Genomic DNA, 22,974 nt, shown 5'->3' on the forward strand with positions numbered 1-22,974 from the left:
TGTCACACCACAAACACCCCCACCCTCCACCCCCTTCCAACCATTGCTCTGGATTCTATTATGTTGGCAGCATCTTCTGGGTAGTTGAGCACAAACTGAGACAGAAGAACTCAGTTCGGTCATTGTGCTGCTTTGGAAATGACTATTTCTGTTTGTGTGTGTCAGACTAAAAGCAAGAAAGAAAGAGAGAAGTTTTGCAGCATTTCCTCCTCTTGCACATTGTAAATCCTTTCCTATAGTGGCAGTCACAGGCTAGTGTGTTGAAAGGAGATAAGGCCCTGAGCCGGCTGAAAGGAACGCTAGACCCATTGTGTTCCTGCGCTCTTCTCCCTTCTGCTATCCTTTCCTCTGTCGTGCACGTTCAACAGACCACACGTTCGCGGAGCTACCATTAATGTCACCAGTGTAGGCTCCAGGCAGATGTGAAGGAGGAAAGAGCACATTTTGATCAAAAGAAGAGGGGGGGGGAGAGTTAACTGCACTGAGTTATGCTGTTTGATAGAAACGATTAGAATCATACCGAGCCTCCCCTCCTCTGAGTCACATGCATCGTTTGTGAATATGACTCGTGTACTTTAAACTCTATTTTCTTTGATAAAGCACTTAACAGGATGTTTATCTCTCACTTTGTATTCCAGCATCTTAAATGTGTGCATGTCCTCCAGCTGCTCCATTATATTATGAAAGAGAGAGTCTTCCTGTAATATGGCGTGGTGTAACGGATCATTGACCCACCCACTCAAGCACACACGGCGGAATGCTGCTTTTACAAATTGCACCCATAGACCCTCTGACATTTTGTTTGCAATCAAGCAGGAAAGTATCGCCTGTTTGAATCATCCAGACATGATGGGAATCGTAAATTCAATCCATGCTCTTGGACCAAATGTCCTTTGAAGTACTCCATTTCCAGTATTGTCATCTTCATCTAATAAGAGTACTATCTATTACTGCATTTCTGTAGATGCTCCAGCATATGCAATAAAGCTGATTAATTACCCACTCTATGTGCTTTGGTTAAATTCTGCGTTTCAGATGGTGAAATTTGGCACGAGTATCGCAGGGATGTGTTTCATTCATAGTGTTACAACCAAAAATGGCTTCAGAGGACTTACACGCTGGCATGAAGTTTTCTTTAACCAGAGTGCTAGGCTATGTAAGGACAGTGTACACGTGGTCATATCTGACCAAGAGAAGTGCAAACTTACAAAAGAGGAAGTGACATCTGATCAAATCAAGTGTTGACTCAAGAGCAGGATATGCAGCCTGAACTAGTCGAGGGGGGTGGAGGGGGGACGGACAACGGCCAGTAAAATGTCCGCAGGCAGGTGAATGCGTCCCATACGTTCACATGAAAAAGTCAGTGCTAAGTATGTCTGTGTTTCCCAAGAGACAATATGTGTGTGTGTGTTTGTGTGGAAGCAGACAGTTGGTGGTGCTGGCACTGGAGATAGTGAGTAGAGGGGGATGAGGCGCTGTATCAAGTTGTGAACATCTGTTCCTCATAGAAACCACAAAGCTGGTACTGAGGAAATAAAGAGGATAACTGCTCTGCTGCTCTCTCTCTCTCTTTCACACACACACACAAACACACACTCATCTCACTTTTTTCCACTCCTTGTTTACTCAGTACTTTTACCTCTTCTTGCATCACTATCAGCATCCATGTTTTTCCAACATTTTTGATCATCCATTCCACATTTATTTGCTCATATCTCTGCTGGAAATCCAGTGATGTAATCATTAAGCAACGGATAAGTGCACACAGACGATGGTATATTTTTTATGTAGATGAAGTTTCAAAATGCTATTACAAAATATGTCCTGTTGTTCTAGATGCGATAACAATTATGTAAGCTGGACTTCTAAGAAAGAGTGACATGGCGAAACCGCAAGGCCAAGCATTTACAAAGAAGGAGGACAAAAGATAAACTGATCCACAGACTTAAAACTAAACAAAAGCACATATGGTTGATTTTCCAATCCTAAAGTCAAAACTGTAAATGGATAGTTAATTAAGCTTTAGTCAATACCTAGTTTGCTTTTGACAATCAATAAGATTATTATTAATGCCTCTAGTCCCCCGTAGCCTCGTGAAGTCCTCAGAGATTTTGGTCCAGATTGTCATAACACGGTTGCTGCAGATTTATCAGCTTGACATACACGATGAGTCTCCCGCTCCACTACACCCTAACAGTGCTCTGCTGGACTGAGATCTGGTGACAGTGGAGGCCAGTTGAGTACAGTGAACTCATGTTCAAGAAACCAGTTTGAGATGATCTGAATTTTGTAACCTAGTGGATTATCCTGCTGGAAGCAGCCGTCAAAAGATGGGTACACTGTGGTCATAAAAGGTTAGACATGGCCAGCAGCAGTAATCATTTAAGCTGTGAAGCTGAGTTTAAATAGTGGTCATTTGATATGAAGGGGGGTCAGTGTAAACTGTAGCATCAGTTTCCCGTTCTTAGATGACAGGTTGGGATCACTGTGGCGTTCTGCGTCTGCTTCATCCGGTCTGCTTCATCCGGTCTGCTTCAAGATTTGAATCAAGGTATGCAGAGATGCTCTGCATGCTTTTGCTGTAACGAGTAGTTATTTGAACTGCTGTTGTCTTTCTCTGGGCTCAAAACCGAGGTAAATCCCAGGAGAACAAGAATTTGTGAAATCCTCAGACCAGCCCATCTGGCAGAAACAACCATTCCCTGTTCCAAGTCATTTAAATCATCTTTCTTTCCCTATTATGATGCTCAGTTTGAACTTTAGCAGGTTATCTAGACCATCTCCACAAACCTAGATGCACTGAGTTTCTACCACTGATTATATTTACACTTAACAGAGAAGCAGAACAGGTGTAACTAATGAAATAACCGCTGGCTGTACACATAGTATTTATTACCATGTAAAAAGTTTTATAAACATCAGCTGCAACTTAACAAACATGTTGCGGCTCACACATGATTTATAATACAGTTATTAGTAAATTCTATTAATGAGTATTTCAGTGTTGACAGTGACAGCAAAACATTTTTATTAAGTATTTAAAATGACTATTATGAAGCGTAATCAAAAAGCTTTATTTAGAGTCTATGTTAGATGACTAATTGTGCAAACAGGTCTTTGGCAAGCCGGATAACAAAGAAAGCAACAAAGTTATGTGCTTATGTATTTATACGAAACTTATTACTGGTGACATGCCTGTTTTTGTCAAAGAAAATTGTAAAGAATAGCCTCTTCATAGCTATAGAGGATTAGAGTTGGCACAAAATTACAAAGTCTATGATACAGCAGACATGAGCCAAGGCTTTGTTAGGGATTCTCTGCACCTTTTCCATCAAAGACCCTTGATTTAGTCCTTGCTGCTTTTCTTCTTCCTCTCTCCATCTCTCTCACTGCCTTACTGGCTCTATCTGGGCCTGCTGCGAGGTTGTGCGAGCGCTGGGTGGCAGTTCCTTATTGTACAGTGTCTATATGAGTGTGCGTCTGTGTGTATGTGTGAGTCTGTATGCTGTGTGCGACTGATAAGACCCAGGGAGAAGAGCCAGCATGCCGACATATTCTTGCCACCGCGGTTATCGCCTGTCGCAGCTGTGCCTGAGCTCTGCGACATCTGCTCCCTCACAGGAAGCCTATGCTGTGGCTCACAACACCTCTCCCTCTCCCTCACACACACACACACACACACACGCACATATGTACATGCATGAACACATACTTTACTCCTGCTTCTCCATACAGCAAGAACATATTACCAGACTGTAACCCCCCCCCACACACACACACACAGTTACACCAGGTAAACTACATGAGACAAAGAGCTGTGTTTATAGTTCTCAATGGCACATTTTGTTTTTCTCAGTCTATACATGTGTGCATGTGTGTGTGTGATGAATGGGCTGGAGCACCGACGCTGGAGTTCTACTGGGTTTTTATCACTGAATTACAGGGGGGGATGCTTATGACTAAGCCTAATTATAGAGGCCTTATCGCTGCAACGTTCACAAAGCTCATTACTGCCAAGAGACGGTATGCGCTGCAGGTAATTCACCACGTTGGGTATTAGTCCTCGCACTGGCTTACCGTTTCTACATATTTAGAGTCTATAAAATTAGGCTTTTAATGTCTGATTCTTAATGCATCTCTCTCTTCAAACCCTTCGCTGATTTAAGTGAAGGTTTTCATTTTTATACCTAAAGGCAGTGTTTTCACTTCTTTATGAATCAATTACATTTTTTCTCTTTTTACTTTTTTTTTTTTTTACCTCACATGTCTTTTCATGTATTCCTCAGCTGTCTGCTCTCTTAAACCTGTCCGTCTGTCATTCACCCATTTTTGACCTTCATGTGTATTATGAAACCATTAAAGCTCAACAGTGAAACTCCAGAATCTGGTTCTGTTCCCTTTAGCTGCTTGGGGAAGCCCAGAGGAAGACACCCCCGGCTCACCCACCCAACCACCAAAAGCTCTAAAAACCTCTTTCCTTTTCCTTTCCAGCGCCCACAGGATAAATGTGCTCCACTGGGCTTGGTAACAACAAGGACAAGTTTATTTAATCTAGACTGGTAATATGAAGAAAGGGGGGGGGGGGGGAGCATGCAGACAAAAAAGAAAGCGTTAAGAGAGCAATTTAATACCAGTTTTATTTGTTATATAACAGGCCAAAAAAGGCCATGTTTTGATGCCCTTCTAACCTTGAATCCCTTTGCTTCAGTCATCAAATAGCAAGATGAAGAAACCTCACATAACCCCACATAGCATGTAGCACAAAGTCAACACAAACTGATTATACGTCAATCACTTGAACTTAATGAGCAGATCAGACCGCTGCGGGACCCTCCGTCACTCATCGCGATTAACACGATGCCAAAAGACCTTCATAAAAAAGGTCCTGTAAGATGACAAGCTCATACCTTCACTATATCTGTAACGGCTGCTGGCCACCAGGTTGTGATCGAGGCTTCCGGGCTGGAGTATGTGGGCAGCGAATTTATCCCTCAGCTCGCGGTGGCTGATAAGTGTGACGGTAGGGACACGTGGAGCAAACGCTGGAACAGCTCTCAGGTCAGCCCTCTTCTGGCGCTCCAAATGGACCTCAGCAGACATGTTCAGACTTTCCTGTTTATTTGAGAGGTGAGAGGCTTGGAGCATAAGGGACATGCTCTTTGAAACTCTCTGGCGCACACTGGCAGCTTGCAGGTTCAACCGTGGAAGCAGCAACAGCACACTTAACACTAAAAGTTAGTATTACCTCCAAAGGCTTTCCTGCTGAATGTTCTCGTTCAGTTTCGCTTGAGGATTTCCATGTGTTTCTTTACAATTTCTAGTTTTGCCTTTGAGGGCCCAGTGGATCATTCTGTGACCCGCTGAACTGTTGTACACATACACGGACTTAGCTTCACTTAAGGCTCCAAAAATTGAAATAGACAGTAACAGCCAGCCTTTCCTTATATTCCTTTCATTCCTTCAGTGAATAAGTTTATCCTGGTTGAAGTATTCCTGGAATCTTCTGGTGTTTTTTTCTTTGCCTCTTGCCTGCGTGCAGAAAAGAGAAATAGATTGTAGTTGTATTCTGTTTTTTCACAAGTAAGTCTTTGTCCTTAACCGCTGTTCCCTTTAACATGGCACATCTTGCATGTAAATCCCCATTTCTTTCTTCTTCTTGGTTCACCCGATCCTCTCAGTCGCTCTTCTCTTCTCCCCAGCAGAGTGTGTGGGAGTTAATCAAGAGTGTGTGTGTGAGTGTCAAAGGCAGGTCAGCTTGTCTTGTGGCTCTGGCTGAGGGGTTGTGCTCTCATCTGAACCCTCCTCCTGCCCTGCCTGCCACAACAGCTCAAAAGAGAAGTGAGTGCTTGGATGTCACACTATCTGTGTGTGTGGTTATTTTTTCTGTCTTGAGGCTAACACCCCTGGGGAGGCCAGGCAGCAGTGCTGCTTGCGGTGATAGCTGCAGACAGCAGCACGCAGCAGGACCTGGGCCTCAGTCTGGGCTTCCTCTGTCAGGAACCAGCTGTGTCGGCCAGCAGCCGCTCCTTCCCTTACTGCATCCTCCCTTCAGAGGTGCCCTCCTTTGCTTCTGTGCACCTTGCCTGGTGGCTATAATGATGCCGTCTGTGCTCCCTTGTTCAAAATCCTTCCTTGTTGTTCTTCCTCCTGTTTAATTTTTGCGTTTTAATTCAAACCAGTTACTTCATCATAGGGATTTTTCTTCTGCCTCGCTGCAAAACAACAGACTAAAAAACTTTGGATGTTTCGTTTTTGTATATTTCGTGGAAGTTTACAGAACAGGACAACAGGAAATACAACAAAAGCCAAAGTCACTGTTTATCAAACTGTACACAGAACTGGAACACAGCAAATCAGTTAACATGCTGACTTTCCTATAAAAATCTGCTCTTATACACACAGATGTGTCTCAAAAGTTTATAATATTAATCCATGTTTTTATTTAGTTTTTCTTTTTTAACTCCTAAAAAGTAGATGCTCAGGATTTTTTAGTCCTGGCTTGGTTCATGGTAGACAGATATTTAGTCAAAGTAGTTATGGGACACAGCTACCTATTTTGTTATTTTTTAATATATATCATAGGACTAATAAGCTAGAAGTTGGCCATCAATTCTCCTGACCAGTGATAATATTAATTGTAATAAATGTGTTTATTTCAATTAATTAATAAATAAATACTTTGATTTCAGGTTAAATATAAATATTAAAGTAGCATACTAATTGTCAAAACTCATATTTACCATTATAGCACCATAATAGGTCATAATAGAAATATAAAAATGCAGTTAACAACTTCAATATTCTCTTTTTTTCGCTAACCATTTCACCAGAAATTGCCGCCACATGTTACTTTTGTTTTCAGCAGAGTTCTGAGTGGACAGGCCAACCGACCAAATCCACGTTTTACTTCTCTTTTTTTGTTTTCTCGATAAATGAAGGGTTTCCCTGTGGAAGTTCTTTTTTCCCACTTATAGACAAATGGTGGTGTGTCTTTATCCAAAAGACACATGCATATGTCTGCCTCATATTAGTCCAAAATAATAAAAAGCTTATAACTCATGTCCTCTGTGATTACTGACTGTCTGTATATACTTCATACTTCCTCAGTGGCTTTCTGGTGTCGTTGACATCAGCCAAATTAAAGATCGTGACATGATAATTGTTTTGTCACTAATATTTTTTACTTTTTTATTCATTCCTACTACGTGTGAGCAACATTAAGCTGTTGCTGCAAAGTAGAAAGAAAGTAAGTAGGACTACAGCTGCAGTGGGAAAGAACATGCTGAAACAGGGCTGTGACACATGCTCTCACACACAGGAACCAAAGACATCGACTTTTACCTACTCTGGCCTCTGACCTGGGGGCTCATTAAACAATAACCATAAGTCCCAGCATTAACCCTCACTGCTGCCACACACACACACACACACACACACACACACACACACACACACACACACACACACACACACACACACACACACACACACACACACATTTCCACACAATTTATGTTTGTGTATGTCGTTTACTGATGAGAGAAGTGAGAGGGGATGTGAGTACACAGATGTGCCAAGTGCCTGGTTGAAACTAACACACAGATGGTCATCAGCAGAGAGGAAGTGAGAGAAACTCATGTTGCTTTCTCTGACTTTGGGCGTGGGGAACAAACAGTGTGAGAGAGAGAGAGAGAGAGATCGAGAGAGAGATCGAGAGAGAGAGAGAGAGAGAGAGATCGAGAGAGAGATCGAGAGAGAGATCGAGAGAGAGAGAGAGAGAGAGAAAGGGAGAGAGAGACCTGATTTCTCTATAAACCAACAGTGTGTGAAGAAGATGAAATTTAGGTGTTTTTTAATGTATTTTTATTAGAACAACCATTGGTGATTTCCCAGTCACAGGTATTCGAACACGGAACATCTGCACTCTGTTTTAAAGCTGATATAATTCTGAATAATAGCAACAATCAAACTGCTGTTACATTTCATTTAGGAGTTGATTCTCTGACGACATGATTACATTTTGGCATGGATTTTTAGGGGGGTTAAATAAAAGAGCCCCGTCAGTAAAATGAAAATGAAAGCATATGTTTGTTGGAGGATATGACAGCTTCTGAGAACATATGAGGAGGGGATGCTGATCATATGTTTGGAAACACATTACAGACAGCTACTGGGGCAGAAGATGGGGTAAGTTGAAAAAAGAGCAGAAATTGGCCCTACATTAGCTCTCGTAGGGAAGTTTTGATGTGTGACAAAAGAGATTTCTCTTTGGATTGTTTTGTGCTGTGATTCATAGTTTTTATCCAAATAGAAATAAGATGAAGAAATAAACAGGATCAAATAAGACCAAGTGGAATAAAAGAAAGTGATTTGGGCGCAAAACCTACAAAAAGACCTTTATTCACTTAACATCAAATAACATCTAAATTATTAAGTTCCTTAACTCTGACTGAACTGTTGAATCTTCTTGATTGTAATGCTTTCGTGTGCCTATATGCTTGATTATATATACATAAGCATGAAGCAGTAATGGGCAGAAAACAGATGAGTATCCATTAAATGTAATCTCTATCCTATCCTATTTATATCCTATCCTATGTCAAAAAACGCTAAATGTCTTCCTGAACGTATTTTTGCCTTTTTGCTTTGTGTGCCTCAATGTAAACATGTGAACACACACACACACACACACACACACACACACACACACACACACACACACACACACACACACACACACACACACACACAGTTTTCTCTGTTACCTGTTAGAGAAGCCTTTCCTCTCTTGCCTGCCCCCCTCCCCTCAGATGTTGGCAGGTATAAAATGAGTTTTTGGGGAGAGCGAGATAATGATTCCCCCATAATCACCAGAGGCCAGGTCTGGTTCTGGCAGGTGCTATCACAGTAGCGACCCAGTGGTGCCTTCTCCCCTGAGATAAGGTCAGGGGGATGATGCGAGGGAGGATGGTTGGAAGGGAGGAGCAGAAGAGGAGAGGAGAACAGGGCAGAGGGGGGCAAAACGTGAGTTACAGACGAGCGGCTAGCCTCGCCTTATCTCCCCCCAGCGGCTGCCACTGCTGGCTCCCAGATGCGGCGGGCCAGAGCAGCCGTGTCAGAGAGATCCCTCTATCAGCGACACGCAGGCACCCCTCGCCAAATACAACCCCAGCAGGAGGACACACCAGGACTTCATTACCTCTTTAAAACTCCAATCAGCATTCAGAGAGAGAAGCAAAATAATCTCTAACTTTGTTGCCGTATCAGAAATCCAGAGGAAACGCACAAAAACTGCGATTGTTGTTTTCTAGCCAGGTTATTAATTGTCTCATTGCAACAGCAGCTCCAGGTCCCCTGCCTTAAGAATGCAAACACACACAGAGTTCTTTCAGCATGTTGGTCAGGGTTTAGATGAAGTGCAACTTTTCACCTTGTGCAGCAAAAGTGAAGCTTGTGAAAGTCAGTGGTTGGGACGTCTGGCGTCTGGTGGCGAGAAGCAGCCATATGGTGAAGCGCCTTGCCTGCCTGTGAGACACCTGGCCACCACTAACTGGCTGAACTTTTCAACTCTGCAGCCGTCCTTATCACACTTTGACCGAACAAGGTTCTTCTAATGGAGTGACTGTGCGCAGATGCAGAAACACACAGCTTTAATTTGACACCACTAACTGTGAAGATTAAACCTTCTAAGAAATTTGGGTTTGTTATACTGCTATGAAGCTACTTTTTATAGCAACTTGAACATAAAATGCTTCATGTGTTTATACTTCGATGATCTAAATTCATAAAGTACCGGAACTGACAGCATTAGTGATACCCACTGAACCCACAGTAAACACAGCTCATGGGAATTTGTTTCCACTTGCAAGCAGTGACAAAAGGATGAATGAGAACACTCAAGGCTGGAGTGTCTTCCAAAAGAGACTAACTACAATGATCTTGGACCAGCATAAGGAAGTGAGAAAAAAAACACAGTATACGCCGACAACCTCCTCATATCAGTGGAAACACCACCACCACTACCAGACAAATAAGTCAGTCGAGGCTTGTTCGTCTTTTCTCTCGGTGGTGTTTTTAGAATACACACCTGTTTGGCAGAGACAGCTTCAGAAAAACCTCCAGATCTTAACAGAACTCTATAAGTTAAACCGTCCCCATCTGTCACAGTCGAGCTCCACACAGATGCACACTGAGCGCCTCCTCTTTTTTTTTATCCTTCTTACAGCAGACTTGGCACTCATTCAAGAACTGTCAAAGCACACCTGCTAAATTAAGCCGGGCCTCATACTCGCACAGACACAGAGGCACGAGTTCAGGAATACACACAGCAGACACATGTGCAGCTGGACGCACATCACCAAGTGCGCTCACATGTGGATGCTGATATATGGACACCTTGAGGTGACTGTTGTTGTGAATTGGTGCTATATAAAGAAAGCTGATCTGAATATATTATGATATGGACTGGATGCGGTGTTTTAGATTATCTTCAACGGCCTGTTTAGCTAACTGTGTTTTACCTTTGGTCAGTTTGCTTTGACAGATGTGTTACATCAGGAAATTTGCTTTTGAAAAGTGCAATATGTTACTATAATTAGTCATATATAACAAGTCTATTGTGTCCCAGCTACATATAACCCCATTTTTTTTTATTGCTGTACACACAAATATGTAATCTATTGATGCCCACCTCTCTTGACCCCACTAAACCCAGTCTCTTCCTTCTCTCTTCTTGTGGCTCGTGGCATGCACAGCCGCTGAGCTGCTCTAAATAGGTGCCACTGTGAATTGGAGACAGATGGAAACGAAGGTTCCCCGCAGAGTGGTTCCCCTGCAGCTGTGCAGTGTTCCCGGTGCCAGGGAGTGATGACAGCTCAGCAAGGGGCACCCGGAGAAATAGAAGACAGCAACATCTCCGTCTCACCCACGCACCCATCACCACACACACACTCACACACACACACACACACACACATTCTCACACGGACTGTGCAAAGGTGCAAAGAGGAGGGGTGTGAGCTCCAGTACTAGCCTCCAGGAATGTGAAAGTGGAGATTTAAGTGAGGAGACAAGCGATAGACAGCTATAACACAACACATTTCCACTGCTCTATGGCAACCAAACAAACAGACACACTAACTCATGCCTAAAGACTCATACATTAAATATTAGCGTAATAATTTCCAGTAAATGATAATGAAAGGGAAGTAAAGGGAAGTGTGTAGTGTTGGCTCTGAGTGTAAAGCATTTATATGATTGTTTTAAGAGAAAGTGTTTCCATTCTGGACTTTCCAAGATAATAAGGTTGTTAAAATGCTCCACTTCTATCTTCTGTTTGATATTAAATAAATAAATCATTTTTATTAATTTATCTGTTTAACATTCAACTGTTCAGGAAATAATATTGCCAAGAGTTATATGAGATAGTAGGCTGGCCAGTCCTTCAGTCACGAATGGTGATGTAGAAATTTGTACCACTTTTAACTCCCACCAGTTAACTAACACACTACATTTTGTTTGTGTAATTAATGAAGTCTGAAAATAAGCATAAATCAAGAACTATTTATCATTAAGGCTTCATTTACTGTATGTATTTAAACACCTACCAAAGAGTCCAAATATTGAGTCTTCATAGCTAAATATCACACAAATTTCTTGTTTACGTAGAAGTCTGGGAGAGTTTAGTCAAAGCACACTGCCTAAAGTAGGCACCAGAAGTGAGTAACACCTCTTTGTAATATCAAAATTGTATCACCTCTCAATAATTGCATTTCCACAAATCATTAAAAAAGACTAAAGGTCTGAAAGTTGGAAAACACAATGACTACACCTCACAGATAGAGAAGTTAGAAAGCCCCTGTGATTACTAAAATAGAATTAAGCACACCTTCAGTATTCCTGTTACGCCTGTTTCTTGGCTGCGGTTATAAAGTGACCTGTTAATGCCAGAACATTCTCAGTTTTGATCTATAGACTTTGTCATCTGCCTGTCAGCATGATGGCCACACAAGGAAAAACACTGCCAGAGGAGCAGAAATATCTGAACGCTTCACTGAGACACACGAAGATCTATAACCATTTAAAAATCGGTGGTAACACAGTTGTGGAAGTAATCAGGAGGTATCTAATGAGCCATAGTACCACACAAATTACACCATGGAGAGAGCTCTACTTGGGCAATTTATCTCAAGTACTTTGAGCTCGAGTTTCTGCGACACTCAGACATTGCATAGAAGCAGCTTCTATACTGTAAATACTGTAAACATATCGGATTTAAGTGGAATCAACCACGCTGGGTCTGACCCTGTCGAGGACTATCAGTATTAATGCATATTCCTGGGAGGTGGGAGTTTGATGATATGGGGCTGTGTGAAAGGTGTTCGGTGAGGACAATGACTGACACCGTAAACGCCTGTGGATATGCAAGAGTAGTGGCTGATAATTGACTCCCAGTCTCCAGAAGCTTTGCACAAGGTGAATATTCCAGTATGATAATGAATTAAAGTGCAGGGCTAAATTATGAGTCTCGACAGAAGAAAAAAAGTGAAAGGTAGGGTATGCTGTCTGGCTTGAATACAAGAGAACCAGCAAAGAGCAGCTGAGAAGGTCTTCTCTGGGGAGGATTTAGTCCGTCATCAAAAAAAGTTTTGAAACATAAGATAAAAAAGTAAATATTTAGCTCTCAGTAATAAAAGATGTTCTGACGTTTATTGCATTGCTGCTGCTGCAGAGCCTTTTTATAGGAAATGAAGACTGATTTTGTAATTGTGTATAAGAAAACATACAATATTATTTTCTTTAAATTAGAAGTAATCATAAGGTGATAGAATTTTGAATTACATGGGATGTTAGTGATGGTGATGGAGGTTGTAAAAGAAAAGGACCTGACCTTTTTGGCTTGACCTTCAGCTTATGTTTTGTGCCATCTTTTCCATCTTTGGAGTCAGGACTTTGAACTTCAGGTTATTTTTTTTTGGGATAATAATCACTAATGGTTCAGTCACAGCAGAGCAAAAATAAGACTGTAACCCTGTTAGCTTTAATCAGAAGATCCAAAAATTCTGAGTTCATGAGGTGGAGGAGGTGAAGTGGATGATCCCAACCACAGTAGTTTCAGCCTACCAGCAACTAAGACTATTTAAAAATGTAGTGAGGTCAACACTACCAGAGCTGTGAGACAGCATCATGTGGCACAGAAATCCAAGCACGCTTGCACGTGTGTGTGCGCGCACGCGTGTGTGTGCAAGGCCTTCAGAATTTACCTGAAGCTAATTAGCCTTGTCTAGCTGTCTTGACATATTGTGTTCAGGGTCATGTATATTTCATGAGAGGAGGCTTCCTGTAAAGGTCATTGTGGAATTTTCAAATGAAGAGACACCTGCTTTATTCATCACATATAATTGTATGTATTATCAACTCTTTGCCCAAGTTTCAGCTCCCTCTCCCATCCATTCTAGTGAGCAAAACAATTCTCGGCAATTACATTTTTACTGTAGAAAATTAGTCATGTGACACTGTTGCCATCATCAAAATGGTTTTCTTACAATAATTACTGCTGCTGTCGTTACACTGAGCTGTTGTTTTTTTTTTTGTTGAGGGGAGAGGGGGGTATGGGGTGGAGTGTCGGGGTGCTCCCGCTCATTAGAGTTGTATTTTACCAGTAGAAGTGAGTCCAGGGAGTACTTTTGTTTGATCTGCTTTACATAAACCAATCCAATCTAACCTAGCTTGTGAAGAAAAATCAATTAAATTCTCTGTAATTGGACTGACAGTGCACTCCAAAGTAGAGCAGCAATCAATATTAAAGATGAAAAATGAAGCCAAAGGCCATCTCGCTCCATTGATTTGCACTGAGAGAAGGAGGGATCCAGATATTACTGCCACATAGGAGCGCGAGCCATTGAACTCCATGATGTTGTTATTGTCTCAGTATTGAAATAAGTACCATGGAAGTGAGTGTGGCCTGACAATGTCAATTAAGGCTCAGTGATCTGTAAACAGAGTTGGGTCAAATAATATTTGCAAAGACTTTCTCTGCTTTGTTTATTCTTCTTCACCACCATATGGTTAGCGTAGCAGAATAAACACATGTCCAAGGTGTTTTACTTTTATCCTTTTATATTTACTTTTGTCAAACTTTTCAGTGGAGATGGGAGATAGCATTACCCACAATACCTACCCATGGCAATCTATCTACTGATGATGAATAATGAGGACATGGTGTTAGAGAGCACTGCATGTCTTCTGTTTTTGAAGGAACATTTTGAGATTATAAAACATTGCTTTCTTGCCAAGAGTTAGAAGACTGACTCCACCTTCGTGTCTGTGGGGCAAACATGAAGCGTCGAGCAACAGTTATTTTGTTTTGCATCACAGAAACTGGAAGCAGGATAAATAGAAGCAAACAGGAACTGTCTCTGAGCAATAAAGCCATAAAAGCCTTACACTGTCTGGCCTTGTGTAAAATTTCTAATATATGTAGTCAGAAATACTGCATTTGAAAAGAAGAAGGGTTATTATTTTAATCTAGTTTAATGGTTAGGACATTTTTATTTATTTTGAAACGGATAAAGATGATTATCTAACATTTAAAACAGAAATAGGCTTGCATGCAAATACTTTATAACTGTATCACCTTTAGAGAGATTTTCAAGAACCACATATCCCAATCTATGTGGATGTATATGACTGGCTGTTTTACATGGTTTGTATGTTGATCCCATTTAAAATATTATCCAGAATGTTTTTTATGCTGACCCTGAAGAAGGCCATGAGCCAAAATGCATCAGTCAATAAATAAATTCTTCTATTTTCTGCAAAGGTTGCTGGAGATCTTCACACTTTATTATTTAGACTTTATTTTGTTGTCTATGCACCTTGAAAATTTACTCTGCCTGGATAACACTTATCCACTTGGAGAAGTTGGATTTTCCAAGCAAGCAGAGAGATGTTATTTTTGCAGGGTGTCTCATTCCAGCAGTACATGCCCCAAACACCTCATCTAGGAAAAGCTCAGGAGGCATCCTGGTCAGATGCCCAAAGCTCCTAAATTGACTCGTTTCAAAGCAGAGGAGTAGGATCTCTACTCTGAGCTCCTCATGCTATCTCCAAAGGTGGAATCACTGTTTTCCCAGGTAACAGCAAAATATGATGTATGTCTGGGAGTGCGTAGAGGGTTTGTTGTCAGTCTTCTTTTATTAAAGCAGACAAACAGGTGTTTTTTATTTACTCCACTGTACGTCATCCTTCTCTCCAACTGCAGGATAACAGGGCGGTACCCTAATGTTGCTCATGTCCTCTACACCTTGGCTCCAAAAGCTGGCAGATGGATAGACAGACAGCTGTGCACTAATCAGCAGACAGATGGATTGACCAACCATCAAAAAGGCAGGCAGATGTTCACATAGTTAGACTTAAAAAATCACTTTTTTGGTTGTTGAGGACCTAAAACACACACACACAAAAACCAAACACATCCTGTAATACCCCAAGAGGGTGTACTACTTAATCTTTATGACTCTCGAACCGTAAGGCTCTGTTTTAATTTTGAATTCTGCAAAGAAGGGAAAAAGGTAATATCATCTGGTCCTGTGAAATTCTGTGTCTAAAAAGTGATTAAACAGGATTAGACGGGATTAAACTGCACAAAAGGTAAAACGGACACAACTTGAAGCATGCAGTGAAGCCCATTATGTAATAAGGGTAAAAATATGAATGACCAATTTGTGGTTTTAGACCTGTACTCTTGAATTGTGTCATTTTCTTTCTTAGAACGAGCCAGCATTTCTGAGTGTAACACTGTACAGTAATGTGATTACTCCAGTCCCAGGGCTAACTGTATATTTGAATAAATATCGCTAATATAAGTTAAATAATTGCATGTTTTAACAACAGTTGTACAGTTTGGATTGTTTGCTGCAGATTTAGATCAGTTTGGTCTTCAGGAAGTATTTTCTTACTCTGTACAGCAGTGCTTTCCAAAAAGAAAGTCTACGTGGCCGTCATGATAGTCACGGACATTAGTGCTCAGACACCGAAAGTACTCTCCATTGTCAACAGCCTTACGTCCCCACAACACAACCCAATCCTTCCACCTCTTGCTGTCCTCTCCTGCCCGTCAGCTTATCAGGACCCTGGCAGACACTCTGATCAGGGTTGCTCTGTGCTGCCCATGTGTTTGTTTGCTCCTTATCCCACCTCGTGGCATGGCAAGCGGCATAGTGCGCCTCAAGCCCCTCAGCATATCCTGCATGCAGGAGAGAGATAAAAAAAAAAAAAAAAAAAACTGCCATGAAGATTGCAGTTGTAGAAGAGGCAGTCATCACTCTGAGAATCTTAATGTCCTTCCCTTTGGAGAGGAGAAGAGAGAATAACAGAGCAAAAGAGAGGAGAATGGTGGATATTTCAATGTCACTTAATTCAAGCCTTTCGTTGATGTTCTTGACGTACGGATAAGTGACAGATTAAAGGAATAAAATTGACATTAAAAGGTATTAGTGAGGTGCTGGTCCATCATGTGCTGCAAGAACAGCTATAGAGCACCTTTGCATTCGTTGAAAAAGCCTCTTGAAACAAATATTCACTTAGTCTGTGTTTTGAAGATGACTGTCACAAAAATCTCCCATAGGTGTTTAGTTGGATAAAGATCTGGTGACCGCAAAGACAACAGTACACGAGTCACAAAACTTTAATAGTCATCAAACCAGTTAGTGACCTCTCATCTTTTATGGATTGGGGTGTTGTTCCCATCAGAATTTGAATGTTTTATCACAGGATAAAGCGTGAAACAACTTTGCTCTGATTTCTGTGACCCTTTCCTCTAAGGCCCCAAACCAAACATGTCCCCCACATCAAAACAGCAGCGCCAGATCACCTCACTGCAGTTTCTAAATTTTTCACTCATCAGTAGGTGTGCCAGTTAAATCTCTGAGAGCTTTAAGTAACTGATTGGCTGCCAAACTCAATTCCTCTCAGCTTTACTTGTACTTGCCTGCAGGTTGTGATGCAATGAAAGCTGGTGCACACAGCTGCCTGGTGATAGTAGGGTGAGTTCTTTAAAGGAATCATCCCTTTGGGGCTTTCACCGCATCTGGTGCCTCTTGGCAGACAAATTTTTTGAAACTCGGATGTCTCTTAAATTCTTCCGTGCCTTATGTTGGATTTTATTGTTAAAACCCTTCTCCTAAAAGACTCGATCCTTTAACTGATAAACTGCTCTACTTGTCGCAGGACCATTTGTGGTGTACAAATAAATTTGAGTTATTTGTACTTTTGTGTGTGCGTGGATAAAGACAACCAAAATGACGCTATTAATTCATTTAAATGATAACAAGGACAGATAACTCTGAAATCCTGCGTGCATGAGATGCTTCATTCTTGCATCAGCAGCAGTTCAAATCTATCATAGCATCCAGTTATATTAATTCACAATAGGCATATAAAGTGGCATTTCTTTATGACTACAACACGCGTAAGAAAGCCAGACACACCCTGCACTACCTGGAGGAGAAGTGTCGTATCAGAGCAACAGGAGATAGGCTACACCAGCATGTGGAAAGAGGCAGGGTTAAATGTGAGGAAGTTGCTGTGGCCTTATGTCCCACTATGGGATGAAGAGGATAAGAAGAAGAAGACTACACTTATATCTACAGCTCCTCCCTCGCCACATTACCATAATTATTATAATGCCTATTATTATTATGTTTATTAATATTGTTGTTAGTTCTACTAATAGCATGTCTGCACGAGCCAGATAGAAAAAGGAACCGAAAAGCAGCAGCAGCTTTAGTCCCTTGTGCCTCTATAGAAGGTGTTTTCCCTTGCATTATGGCAGTGCTCAGACAGCGACACAAATCACTGCTATTTGTGTAGAAGGGAAGAATGAGACTATTCATATTTTCTTGCGTATCATGGCAGCAAAGACAGTTTGAACGTCACGGTTAAACGAAACAAACGTCCACTTTGGACTCTGATGTTTTCATGGTTTAAAGTGTTTGGGCCAGTCGTGCATGTTGTCATGTAATGTGCCTCATTTTGTCTATAATATCTTTATAAAAGTGGTCCCTGTAGTTCATAGCTGCTTGCTTATTAGCAGGCAAAGCCATGTCCAGAACTTTATGTCATGGTGAAGGTCATAAGAAGAGGCAGGACAAAAAGGTATACTGCAAAGAGACAAACAGTAAAAAAGAGAAAGATAGGCATAGCCAAACAGAGAGAGAGAAAAAGAAAGAGGAGGAGATGAGAGACACCGCGATGCCTGGTGGAGGGAGAGGAGGAGGCAGTGAGTAAATAGTCAGCGGCTCTAATAGGAATATCAAGCCAGTGAAAGGTAAACAGGCTTCTCCAGGCAGATACAAAGGGAATGTGGCGGCTTTGAGAGCGCTGGAGTGCCGGCACGCCACTGTGGCACAGCGATAACGGCCCCAGGCCTGCCTGCATCCCAGAGATAAGGCCGAGCGCTGGCATGTGTCGCCCCTGATCCCAATTTCACAGTCAATATTCATCCAGCCCGACAAACAAGCAACATTTAAGATAAAAAATAAATATAGAGTCCTTCTGCTATTACCTCCTGTTTATTAATCTGCACACAGCACCCACTGCCTTTTAAATAGTAGTAAACACCCAGCCCTCCTCGCCTCGTCCCCTCCCTCTCTCTCCCTCGCTCCCTTCTCACCATCAGAATCCCTCTCTCTCCCCTCCTTCCAGGCACTCCACTTCTCCCAATCCTCTCTTCCCCCCATCTTCCTGCACATCTGGGGATTTGCATGGCTTCGCTTATTCTTCTCAGATTGCCTCAGGCATGTGTGTGTGTGTGTGTGTGTGTGTGTGTGTGTGTGTGTGTGTGTGTGTGTGTGTGTGTGTGTGTGTGTGTGTGTGTGTGTGTGTGTGCGCGCGCGCACGCCTGTGTGCAGGTCTCTGTGTGTACGAGCTGATGACACCTGTGCTTGCATGTGTACACAACATCCTTTCCAGATATATTTCTGATATGTACCTGTATGACCAGTTTCTTTGATTGCTGCAATAGGTGCGTGAGAGTGTCTTTATGTTTTGAGACATGTTTGCCTGCAGTGATTTTGTGTGTACGGAGTCAGACCCCAGCTGTATGCTTGAATCACTCAGTGTCTTCATCTTATCCTTCGCATTTCCTCAGCTGGCACCTGTACTGGCGTAAAAAAAAAAAAAAGCCACTCTGACAGGTTGTCAAGCCTCGTGTTCAGTCACGAAACCTGCATTTTCCTAAAACACAGGATCAATCACAAATGTTCAACTAGTTCTTGTAGAGCTTTACTTTGAAAGAATGCTCACTAAGAATTTCTACAGAACAAAAGCAAAAACCATTGAAATTCTTAAGTGAAATGATCTCATACCACTGGAAATTTTCCCACCAAAAATAAGGTTAAATACTGGATTAAATCACTTGCTAAGTCTGATTTTATTTTGAAACGCTGGCCCAAACTGCAGCCAACAAGCCAGCTGGGGTCTGATTACCATATGCAACAATCACAGAGACGAGTAAACCAAGAGCTAAGCAGAGCTACTTGGCCTACAGCTTGTTTTATTTCTTTTTCTGGACTGAGCACAAAGCCTCTCTTCAATTAGCGTCATTAATTTTGTGACACAGAGCGGTGAGAAAAGGAAGCAGAGCAGTGAAGTACATAAGCCAGGATTGACACAGGTACATGTCACATTACTGCAGCTGGCACAGGCCCGCTGTAGTATTTACGGTTACAGGCATGAACATTACATTACAGTTCCATAATTTGCTGGCAGCTGGACTATAATCATTCTTACCAGTGCTCTTTATTGCTCCCTGACCACCAATCCTCAGCTCCCATATCATCCTCCCCACTACGCCTGACCTGCTTCATCACTGCTCATTTACTCATCCCCTTCTCTGTGGCCTTCTCCTGCCCTTCCTTTCTCTCCGTGGTACAGACCTGTCCATGCCTGGCCAGCTGGCCATATCCCTTTAAATCTGGCCTGAGCTGAGCCGCTGTCTCCAGGAGATTACTGCACACTCTCCTAGGCTCCACAGATGGGAGAGACAGGCTGCCAGCTGGCACAGGGACACCCACTATCCCCACTGGAAACTGGCCAACGGGCCTAGCTCTCTGCTCCAAACACTCTGCCCATTCACACTCTGTAGAGCTAGGCTTCCAACTTCCTGCTCTACATTTTTTTTTTTTGCCATCCCCTTCTGCCCTATTCACCTGTCTCAAGCGGTCATGTCTATTATTTAAGTAAAGCTCCATAAAGTACATATTTTGACCTGTGCTTTAGATATCTAATAACTGCTGGAGTGTTTTGGACTTTTCCAGATGGCTTTAATTGCACTGAATTAAACTATTGTGTGCAATTAAAAAAAAACAAGACCCAGAGAGGTGACGTTATCCGGCAAGAAAGAAAAAAAGGCCAAATAACAAAATAACAATAATAGCAGAATTGTTTTTTCTTCCTTATAACATCCATCAGTCATCTCTTAACCTTTCAGACATTAGTTGTTACACAGGCAGTTTAAATTACTTTCCAGCCTCCTTGTACTCTGATGAAGTCACGCAGCTTGTCAGTATGTTAGCTGCTACACACCATCCAGTCATTTAAGTGTAACGGTATGATCCAGAGCTCTTTTATCCAAGAGACTGTCTTATGAATGGAGAGTGGTTTTTTTTCTTAGTGGAATAGAAGTATTAAGAACCACATAATGTAAGTATCTATGATGCTTTTTTTCCTCATTTCTGTTCTTCTAACTACTTCACACACATACATACACTCGCTCTTTATCTCTCTGGTCCCCATTTTAGAGCACAGTGAAAGGTGCAGACTGAGGCTTATTGAAAGGTGTCACATGTGCAGATGTGATAAGAGTACCAGGTAGAGATAAACAAGCCCCCTTCATCACTATGTAACCACACACATGCTGTCCTCTTGAGTTAAAACAGAACACACACATATGCACCCACACGCTCACATGTATTTAATGTACCAGGGTTGAACAAGTTCATTATCCCTGTGTGTGGTGGCTTGATAAGGCCCGGATCTCCTGAAATAGCTTTGCTATTGAGCTAAGACCTTCCACTGTGGAATAGAAAAAAAAGGGAACCCAGAGTGGAATATATATCATTATCCTCTCTGCTCTGTTATCTGTCACCTTTCCATTACAGGAGAATAAGGTGGTTTTGTCCCGGAGGCAAACAGCTATCAGGAAATATGTTTTCTGATGCAGTCAGGACACACTCTCGTACTTTGTGCTACAACAATGGCTGTTGTTCCTGCTTACATCGACCTCCTGCTGTACTTCCTGAGCTGACTGAAAAATTCCTGTGCCACTTCTGGCACCTTGCACTTCCACACGTGCACCCGCCATGGGAAAGTGTCAAGTGCACTAAAACGGGGGACGGCACTGTCAACACAGCCGCCTGACTGCTGCAGATAGTAATGAGATAGGAAAAACACTCCCCTATATTTAGATTTGCATAATTCTGTCCAGTGTAACCTGGTTAATATTGAACTTTATCTATCTTTGCACACAAATTTAATTTTGTGGTAGTAGTCATACATGGCATACTTACACCGCATGCGCAGTGTTAACCGATCATAGAGTTGTGTGGAGCGGAATAGCCTTTGGTGGCTAAGAGAAGAGAAAATGCACAAAAACCTTGCTCCCCATCCTTCTACGGGACCACCTGCTGACCACTGAGATGATTACAGTGCAAGATTGCTGTACCAGATTACTGTGACCCCAAGGAACCCTCAAGATGGATGTGCACACACACAAATACACACATCCACACACGCACCTACAAAAGCACCTGCCATCTTCATGTAGAATACTTCTTACAGCTTTAACTGGTGGTGTTGACTCCACAAACTGAGTATACTTCATTTACAAATTCTCAATCACCCATCATGGCCACTCAGGAAGTAGCTTCTAAGGAACAAGGGAGCAAGGGAAGTGAATGTTATTGCTGATTGAAAGGATGATCAAACCTAGAAAAAGGTAATATAGCTCAAACCTGAAGTCTAAAACTATTTTTAAATGTTTCAAATACATTTTTGAGCAACATCGTAAGCTCTGTGGCTAAGAGATCACATCTATAAAATATATATAGAATAAGCAAATTAGGACAGCAAGACATTGCAAACAGGTGTGTGCTGATGTAATCATCAGCATGACTACAAAGAAAGTTCGATAATCCTTGTGTCAAGATACAGCTTCTGAAACATGTATATCAATATGCATGTATGAGAATAATGAGACACCGAGGCTCAAAAATATCAGTTTTTGCCCACTTGGGGACGTTTAGTTCCCTATAATGATCTGTTATCACAGTAATTAAAAAGTACCACATAAAAGAGATATCGGCATAAATGTTTCCGCCAGCTCTAGACAAAGCAGCAGATTTCTATCAAAGGAGCCTATGTAAGATGAAGCAAGGGAGAAAAGGGAGAGGTTTACGTTAACTGACTTGACAGTGCATCACTTCGCATCATATGTGACGGACTGTCATTATGGTTCACATCCAACTGCACGGCTCTCTTTACCAGACTGTGGACGTCACATGATATCAGTGAAATGGAGAAGTTAACTTGCGGCTCCTTCCCCATCCCTCCTCCTTACATACACTGCTTCTCCGAACCCCCTCGCTTCTTCAGCACCAGCCCCCCCCACCACCACCACCTCCTCCTTCCACCCCTCCACCTCCTTCCACCCCTCCTCTCCTGCCATGTTTGCAAGAGCGAGGGCTTTGGAGGGTGGCACTCTGATGGCGTGAAGCCAGATGGCAGCCACAAGGCAGGCGATGTGGCACAGAGCGAGGAAGGGTGCACATGTACGCACACACCCGTACACAATCAGTCACTCACACTTTCTCTCCTTAATGAACAGCCATGAATTATTCATCACACACACATGCACATACACACTCACACATGCCTCTCACAGGGCACGTACACAGCTCCTGTCAGCAACAGAAG

General features: G+C 42.1%; 1 protein-coding gene across 6 annotated transcripts in view; it reads right to left on the reverse strand.

The window, feature by feature from the left end:
• cbfa2t3 (CBFA2/RUNX1 partner transcriptional co-repressor 3) overlaps positions 1-5,793 on the reverse strand; it is a 39,195-nt gene extending 33,402 nt beyond the window's left edge. For 5 of the 6 annotated variants that reach the window (XM_063474501.2, XM_063474520.1, XM_063474509.1 and 2 more), the window contains exon 1: positions 4,908-5,793. In XM_063474501.2, the coding sequence (XP_063330571.1) occupies positions 4,908-5,154 (247 nt within the window). In that variant the 5' untranslated portion in view covers positions 5,155-5,793. The remainder of the gene's footprint in view (positions 1-4,907) is intronic. The other variant, XM_063474493.1, reaches the window with a different exon arrangement.
• Positions 5,794-22,974: the final 17,181 nt, after the last annotated feature.

This window comes from Pelmatolapia mariae, linkage group LG1 (genome assembly GCF_036321145.2).
Source record: "Pelmatolapia mariae isolate MD_Pm_ZW linkage group LG1, Pm_UMD_F_2, whole genome shotgun sequence".
NCBI lineage: Eukaryota > Metazoa > Chordata > Actinopteri > Cichliformes > Cichlidae > Pelmatolapia > Pelmatolapia mariae.